Genomic DNA, 9,100 nt, shown 5'->3' with positions numbered 1-9,100 from the left:
TATTTCAGTATCAGCACCACGCGCAGTCTGTCTTTATTCAAATATTGGTGCTGAGCATGATGAATTTGAACAATAAGAATAAATTTAATCTAAATAATATTGATTTCAGTATCTTAATTTAGAACAATTAAATTGGTTTAAATGGGTGGATAGATTTTTTATAATTATTTTTTTTACAAAATTATTAAATATAAATAGTATTTTAATTCTTCATATTTTCATTTAATAATTTGTTTATTAGTCGTCACTCAAATCATATTTAATATAACATTTTTTAGGAATATAAAGAAGCTTATTAGTCTTAGAATGCCTATCTATATAATGGACGAGAAGGGAAGAGCTCGCCAGGGCACAATCATCTCCGGGGTCTCGATTCAACCCCGCCCGCCTCCTCCTCCTTTCTCTCTCTCTCTCTCTCTTCCTTTCGCGGTCATTCCGATCACGTTGGTTTGATCAATGAAATAAGAAAAAAAAGGTGTACTTTTGATGATGAGTGGGAATCCATCATAACAAAGGCATCTTTTGGAGCATAGACAGATTTGACAATGACTGTCATGCTTCACCGATAACTGTAAGCTTTCTTTTCTCTTCTAGGTTTGTTCTTGTGTCTTTTGTACTGCTTATTTCTTGAGTATGGAGTTCTTTCTTAGGATCCCAGAGAGGAGGAGAGGTAGAGACGCCGGGAACTTTGTAGCCGATCCGTAGGTCGAAAACACCCATTGTGGTTTGTCATTGAGGTCGAAACTTCTCCGCGGCATTGGTATGTTTTAGACGTTTTCTGTTGCGATCTTTTATTAGTATATCTTCGTATTCGAAGAATATTTGATAAGTTGCTGGAGAAAGTTGAGATCTTGGCTCGTTTCTCAGCGGAACTCGTCATAAAGCTGCGATCTTCGGGGTGTAGGGTAACGAGGAAATGTAGGCAATGCCCTGCTTGCTATTTTCCTCGATTTTTTTTTCTTTTCCTTTTTGTCAGCAAATTGGTCTTTTATCAAAAATATATTTGTTATTTTTCTGCCAAGATTGACTCCCTGTCCGACAACAAATTCTTTAGGAGCTTTCTGTGAAATCCACGAGGCAGATCTGCTCTTGATCTAGAGTGGTTTTTTGGGGCTTCTCATGGTTGATTCTTCTTCTTTCGATCACCATGTGTAACATGTTTGGTTCAGTTGTCCCCTAACTTCATTGTATTTCTGGATTTTCCAAGAAAACATGATTAAGTGAATAAGTGGTATGCTTCTGCTGAAATATGGTACACTCAATGCTGAATTATGGATTAGGTCTTCTTTGTTATAATCTAATGCTTGTTGAAACTCAACATGAGTTCCTTCTGTTCAGAGCTTGTTTTGAGTTGAAAGCTTAATTTGATTTGCCTATAGCCTTGCATCATTGTGGTAAATCTCTTTACCCTGATCGATTTATATTATTGCTTGTTTTGAATGGTCATTTGATGTTAGGCTGCAGGTCTATATACAGTGAAGTGTAAGTGCATCATAGGGAGAAAATGCAGGGAGCTGTTTTGGTTGCCATTGCTGCTGCAATTGGCAATATGTTGCAGGGATGGGATAATGCTACCATAGCAGGTAAATCACTTTCAGTGCTTTTTTTTAAACTTGTTAGGTGAATATTTAGGACTGAAAAGCTGAAAGTATGATACTGGGTTCTGCATGTAGATATCAAAGATTTATTTTAGCAAAGATGATCGACGATGCATCTCATCTAACACGCTAGCACCTTTTCTGTATTTTTACTCCTTCAGTTTTCTTTAATCTTGTTAACGACCACGAGTATGATTTCACTTGTTTACATGCTTCCATTTTGTACAGGTGCTGTTCTTTACATAAAGAGGGAATTTAAGTTGGAGGGCCAGCCTACTATTGAGGGACTAATTGTGGCCATGTCACTTATTGGTGCCACTATCATTACAACATTCTCAGGAGCAGTGTCAGATTGGATTGGTAGACGGCCCATGTTAATTATCTCATCGGTGCTCTACTTTATTAGTGGTCTGATAATGTTTTGGTCTCCAAATGTATATATGCTGCTCTTGGCAAGGCTTATAGATGGATTTGGAATTGGTTTGGCAGTCACACTAGTTCCAGTGTACATATCTGAGACGGCCCCATCTGAGATAAGGGGTTTGTTAAATACTCTTCCACAGTTCACGGGCTCTGGAGGAATGTTTCTTTCATATTGCATGGTTTTTGCAATGTCATTAAATATCCGACCTGACTGGCGATTGATGCTTGGAGTTCTCTCTGTTCCTTCTCTTTTATATTTTGTGCTGACTGTATTCTTCCTGCCTGAATCACCGAGATGGCTTGTTAGCAAAGGGCGAATGAAGGAGGCCAAACAAGTTTTACAGAGGTTACGTGGAAGAGAAGATGTCTCAGGTTTGTTTTAAGATAGTATGCTTTCAAAACAAATTTTGATGAGCAACCACATAGAGTTTATGGTTGTAATTTCTGCTCTTCGCTACTGCTCAATTTCCATGTACAAACATTTTATACTACTGCTGCGCCTCCATGTATAAGATTTTATGCTGGGGGACACTGCTCAACTAATGATGGTCTCCCTTTTTTTTAATTTTTGCTAAAACAGAAATATGTATGATTGTCTTCTTTTTATTATCTCAAACTACACACCTTATACTACACATTGTGAAGATAAACATCCTGAATTCTGAAGTTACTCTAATAATTTTTTTGCTACTATCTTTTCATAAGCTTATTTATCTGAAGTCTTTTCTCTAAGATAGCATTTCTGTAGTTCCATTACTTAAAAAGAGTTCATCTGTTTAATGATGTGTATTTGGTCTTTGATGATCTAGTTTGCTTGCATTAGTAGGTTTCTTAATCAACGTGTTCATGCAATTTGGTTAGTAGAAAATCAGTGGAACAGTAGTTAGCAATTATTTGTATCTTTGTCTTGGCTAATGCATGCTGTAAGCAAAAGGATTAGCATCTCGAGCAAGATATTAATATCAATGTCAGGTCCTCAGAGATTTTTCTTGTTAATGAACTTGTTTGTATCTTAGTGGACTCCCTTGTTTGCTTGCTTCATTAAATTCGACTTTGATATGAGATTCAGAGGAAGGTAGGCTGTTTCAGCGGGATAAAATGAATTTGACTTTTTGATCATGTCTGTGTTATTGTTAGGTTATGCATTTGCAAGTTGCTTGTTTTTGAATGTGCTTTGTATGGGCTGCAGCCCAGCAAAGAGAACTTCTATTTCTGAGTCTATGAAGCAGCCCTTTTCATCATCTAATTTCAGGGTTGGTCATCATTTAAATTATTTCCTCATGCATTTATCTCATACTGTCCCCTTGATCGGGAACCTTGCCACGAACGGTGCTTCTGATAACTAACTCTAAAATAATTATGAGAAAATCTTCTATATTAAATTTATGACCTGATCACTCTTTAGTAGCAATCATGTCTGGTATGTCTTCTTGAGCTACTGGTCTGGGTAGCAATCTCATTATCTTTATTGGAATCATGGTTCGTCTTGTTGGTCCATATCGGTATACCAACCAGCTATCAGTACGGTACATATCGAGCTGTATCAAGCCATACCGATTATACCAACACATGGTACATAGGGGTGTATCAATGTACCACCCATACCAGTTCTCTATCGAACCAGTACATGCCACCTATACTGAGCGGTACGGCGAACCTTGGTTGAAACCAACAAAAAGCCCTTAGAGAAGAACAGAGACTTCAAACAAAGTAATAGATGACCGCTGTCATTTGTATGCTGCAATATGCTTTATGGATTCTTATTTATATCTCTAGCTCTCTTATCTCATATAATTCTCATGCAACATCACCTAATGCACTAGAATACATACCAGCAAAATCAGCCTTACGCTCTTGGGTGATCTGTCATTCATATTTTATATGGTCCTTGTCCCTAATGGACCTCAATCACTGACCTCTTACCACCCTCCTCAGCTTTCAGTGGTATCTCATCCACGTTGCTTCCCTTGTTGCATCCCCTAGTTCAATTATCTTTTTCCTATTAAATAATGTCAATAGACTGTTAAATGTGTAAGAACCTTATCTTCACTCCTGTTCATGCTATCTGGAACATGGAATGTTCTGAATTGTGATACAAGTGCAGGTACAATGTAAAACAATTGGTTAAGATACATGGATCAAAAACAATAACGGTAAAGGACATGAAACTTGAGACATCAATGGTGATTTTCTCATCTTGTGATTTTGTTTCCTCAATTTTTGATGGTCCAAATTGTGCACTGTAGAGATGCATGATGCACAAGTATCATGATTTATGATGGGGAGTTTGGAACAAGTTTAAGGGGCCATGATCAATATCGTGTACTATAGCGATCCATGAAGCACAAGTATCATGAATTAGGATGGGGAGTTTGGATCAAATTTAAGGGGATTTGAATGATTTCAGTAACTATATTCCTTTTTATGAAGTAACTATATATCAGCTTCAATGGGTTTCATAGTTAATTTGCCTAGCTTCTCCTTTTGCTAGTTGCAATTTAACATGTAAGACATGTGCTAATTTTCTTTATTTCAGGAGAAATGGCTCTTCTTGTTGAAGGTTTAAGAGTAAGTACAGATACAACCATTGAAGAGTATATAATTGGCCCTGCAAATGAGCTCCCTGATGAACAGGATTCAACTGCTGAAAAGGACAAGATCATGTTGTATGGTCCACAACAAGGCCTCTCATGGGTTGCACAGCCAGTTACAGGACCAAGTCTTCTTGGAAGTGCATTTGGTCTCATATCACGCCAGGGAAGCATTGTAAATCAGAGCATCCCTCTTATGGATCCTCTAGTTACTCTTTTTGGAAGTGTCCATGGAAAGCTACCCGAAATGGGAAGCATGAGAAGTATTTTGTTCCCCAATTTCGGTAGCATGTTTAGTGTGGTGGAGAATCATCCAAAAGCTGAGCAATGGGATGAGGAAATTGGTCATCAGGATGGTGTGGATTATGTCTCTGATGGTGCAGGAGGTGATTCCGATGATAATTTGCACACTCCATTGCTCTCTCGCCATGGAACAGGCATGGATGGGAATGACATGATACATAACAGCAGTCTTATGCAGGAAAATGTTGGTGAGGCAGTGAGTAGTATGGGCATAGGAGGTGGTTGGCAGTTAGCCTGGAAGTGGACTAACAGAGAGGCTGTAGACGGAACAAAAGAAGGAGGTTTCAAGAGGATTTATTTGCGCCAAGAAGGTGTTGTTGGGTCACAACAAGCTTCCCTTGTCTCAATTCCTGGAGGCAACATCCCAGAAGAAGGTGAATATGTTCAAGCTGCAGCATTAGTAAGCCAACCTGCTCTGTTTTCGAAGGAAGTCATGAGCCAGGATCCAGCTGGGCCAGCAATGGTTCATCCATCCAAGATTGCTGCTGAAGGGCCAATGTGGAGAGTTCTTTTTGAAGCAGGAGTCAGGCATGCATTATTTGTTGGCATTGGGATACAAATTCTTCAGCAGGTAATGAGATGTTATCGTAAACTACAGTTCACTGAAGGAACAGATCGATTCTTTAAAATTGTAGCTTTCATGCAATATAATACGTAATAGAGAAGTTCCCATCCACCTTGTTATATCATCTAAGATATTAATGGAAAATACCTTTTGTAGATGAAAACTCTGAAATTTCCAGTAAAAATATTCTTCCTCTGCATTCCATTAAAATCAGATATTCCTTCTAGATCATCATTGGTTTTAGAAAAGACTGCAATGGTTAACAAGTACAGTTATAGAAAAAGAGAAGACTTCATTGTTCATTGCATCAAGTAGGATGATCCATATTAAGTTGTTTGCAGTAAACTTTAGGATTTTGAGTTTTTTATATTTCTCTTGGTATATTACATGGTTGGAGGCATGTTATTGTTTGGTTTTAAGGGTACGATGTTATGTTGATTCCTAATTGTAATTTGAAATGGCATCAAAGTGTGAAGTTTCTTTGGTCTAGAACAACTTAGAGCTAACTTCTAGAGTATTGTTTCCTGGTTGAGTCTCTATTAAAAAGTCATATCTGACTGGATCATCTGGTTTAGGCCAAAGATATCCATGAATTTCTTAATACTTATATTCAAATACATAAAGTAGTTATAACATCCCTGTCCTAGTTTTGCATGGGATTCATGGTTCACAAATAGTAAATTATTGACTTTTGACTTAAAAAAATTACATTAGAAAAGGAGTCATGGTTCGATTATAAAGTTTCTCTCTGCAAGGTGGGTGACCAGAATATGAGTCATTGAAACAATTTATTTGCTCACAACGGGAAAGTTGTATATATTGGCCATATTCAGATCTCACGATACAGGAGCATCATGCATTAGGCTGCTCTAATTTTATTTGAAAATACCTTTCATGTTTCACCTCCTATGCTACCTGCCAGCTGGAGGATGATTTAATGATACTTGGTGGTGCTTGTTGCACTAGTTATCAAGGCTGACTTTTCGGGAAAAATTATAATTTTAACAAAAAAAATATAAAAGCTATGTAGACAATATATTCACAATAATGACAAATATGATATGATTCTTTGGGGTGTAAACTTTGTCATTAAGTTGATAGATTTAAATTCCCTGTATGATCTTCATGTCTAGGTATATGTGTCAACTTTTAAAGGGTTTGAAAGCTAATATTGAATCAATCTGTAACACTAGTTTTATTTTTCTTGACGAAACGTCGACTGTTACATATATTCAATTCCCAGAATTAATTATTTTCTTCCTAGTGTCTCACTTTTATCTGAAAACTTGGTTCTTGTTCAGTTTGCTGGCATTAATGGGGTTCTTTATTACACTCCGCAAATTCTTGAGCAAGCTGGTGTTGAAGTTCTTCTTGCAAATCTCGGAATTGGTTCTGATTCAGCATCAATACTTGTAAGTGCTCTTACGACTCTGTTGATGCTCCCTTGCATAGCTGTTGCTATGAGGCTCATGGATGTCTCTGGAAGAAGGTAAAGTCTTACATTATCAGTCTTATTTTATCTCCATGGCTATGATACATTTATGTCCATCTTCGCATGCATGTTCTTTGTGACCTTGTCAAGTCTTTGCATTCTGCATTTTTCTAATGTATCATTTCAACGGAATGGGAAGCACAATGTTTTTTGTTTTAAAAAAGGTTATGTTGTTTTCATCTGCATTTAAATTCTCATACAATTTGTGGGCTGTTATATAACATTTTATTATCAGGAAGCAAAACCGATGTTTACTTTTTTCTCCTTTTTAATGCAGGAGTCTTTTGTTGGCTACAATTCCTGTTTTGATCGTATCACTTGTTGGTCTGGTCCTGACAAACCTTGTGGACCTCGGCTCTGTTGCTCATGCCATCTTCTCAACCATATGTGTTGTGGTTTACTTCTGTTGCTTTGTCATGGGCTTTGGTCCTATTCCCAACATCCTTTGCTCTGAGATTTTTCCAACTCGTGTACGTGGTGTGTGCATAGCGATATGCTCCCTCACCTTCTGGTTTTGCGATATCATTGTTACCTACAGCCTTCCCGTGATGCTGAACACTATTGGTCTTGCTGGGGTGTTTGGGATCTATGCTATCGTCTGTGTCATAGCATTGGTATTTGTCTTCCTCAAGATTCCTGAAACAAAAGGCATGCCCCTTGAAGTCATCATCGAGTTCTTCAATGTTGGATCCAAGCAAGTCGCCAAAACCTAAATGAAAGATGGAAACTGCATTGGCAAAAGCATCCCGGTGAAGAAGTGCACAAATAATACCAAGACCTTCCTTCCAGGCATGTTAACAGTCGGTCAATTTCTGTTCTTGTTGGCATTGAGTTGACTAAAAGCAAAAATTGGTTTCCTTTCACTGCATTGTATTCAGCCTTTTTTTGTTTTTTTTTTTTCTATGAAATTTCTTGTAACACTCAATATGCAAAATCTTGTTCTTTAAGATGCAAGGAAAATAATCTGATACAAAGAATCAAAAAAATCCATACCGGTTTATGATGTAATGTGAGTCCTTGATCATCTATGGAAATGTTTGTACTAGTTGTACCATATCTGGTTGAGGATCTCTTTATTTTTTGAGTTTTAAATAATATTTTATTGAGTTTGTCTAATTTAGTAAAAATTAGATAGGAGTTTATTTGATATTTATTTATTAAGAGTCTATGTTTTGGTGGACTTTTGGTGGAACTTTATAAATAGGGATGTATCTATTTTTTTTAAGAAATATTATTTTAGCCTTTTAATAAACTCTAGGAGGTCGATTCACTCGAAGTGATCATTTCTTTTCTCTCTCTTCTTCTACGATAAAACCTTAGGGGTCTTATCATTTGATATAAGAGCAGTGATCCTCATCGTTCTCATTGCAATTTCTCACAACACCTCGTCGCAGCTATCATCATCTAAAAAAAAAAAAAAAAGAAAGAAAGAGATAAAGCCAACACCCATGCCCAACCTCCTCACAACGGGAAAGGACCGTTGCTTCCCGACCAATGACCACCACCGCCACTTCCTACCCAGCGACTACCCCCCTCGTCGCTTCCCACGTTGACCGCAGCCCTGGTTGTCACCACCACTACCTCTCGACCCTTGTCAACACCTCCTCCCAACCATGCCCTCAATATTGCCTCAGCCACTGTAGCTTTGTCCTCAACTGCTCGCGATCCTTTGGCGTCACTAGCATCTCCTTCTATGGTGCAATAGAAATAGAGCACCCTTTGCATCTTCTGCCACAACCGATTGCCACCATCGCTGCCTCTTGACCCTTGTCAATGTCGCCTCCTAGCCATACCCTCAGCACTGCCTCGGTTGTTGCCGGCCTCGCAGCCTTAACAGCAGCTTCGACCACAACCGATTGCCACCATCGCTGCCTCTTGACCCTTGTCAATGTCGCCTCCTAGCCATACCCTCAGCACTGCCTCGGTTGTTGCTGGCCTCGCAGCCTTGACAGCAGCTTCGGCGGTTACTCCCAGTCGCACCATCATAGCCTCAACCCCGGTTGCTCGGTGATCGCTCCCCTTGGGTCACAGCAACTGCAGCCACACACGTAGCCACCCGTAGTCGCTCCCCACGCCAACACCACCACCTTCCAGCCCCCAATGCTCTCACCCCACGCATCGAGAAAAA

At 38.7% G+C, this 9,100-nt stretch overlaps 1 protein-coding gene across 3 annotated transcripts; it reads left to right on the top strand.

Moving 5' to 3' along the window:
* The first annotated feature begins 338 nt into the window (after positions 1-338).
* LOC135607457 (monosaccharide-sensing protein 2-like) lies at positions 339-7,892 on the top strand. Of its 3 annotated transcripts, none has more exons than XM_065099284.1 (7): positions 339-571; positions 651-760; positions 1,465-1,583; positions 1,827-2,393; positions 4,558-5,486; positions 6,782-6,969; positions 7,250-7,892. In XM_065099284.1, exons 3-7 carry the CDS (start codon positions 1,505-1,507, stop codon positions 7,683-7,685), a joined length of 2,199 nt encoding a protein of 732 aa, XP_064955356.1. In that variant the 5' UTR covers positions 339-571; positions 651-760; positions 1,465-1,504; the 3' UTR covers positions 7,686-7,892. The 3 variants fall into 3 exon arrangements, with proteins under 3 accessions (XP_064955356.1, XP_064955355.1, XP_064955357.1); XM_065099283.1 differs by having other exon boundaries at positions 1,458-1,583; XM_065099285.1 differs by lacking the exon at positions 651-760 and having other exon boundaries at positions 1,458-1,583.
* Positions 7,893-9,100: the final 1,208 nt, after the last annotated feature.

This window comes from Musa acuminata, chromosome BXJ2-3 (assembly GCF_036884655.1).
Source record: "Musa acuminata AAA Group cultivar baxijiao chromosome BXJ2-3, Cavendish_Baxijiao_AAA, whole genome shotgun sequence".
Classification (NCBI taxonomy): Eukaryota; Viridiplantae; Streptophyta; class Magnoliopsida; order Zingiberales; family Musaceae; genus Musa; species Musa acuminata.
Note: the sequence above shows the minus strand (reverse complement) of the source record. Positions and strands in the feature narration are given on the sequence as shown.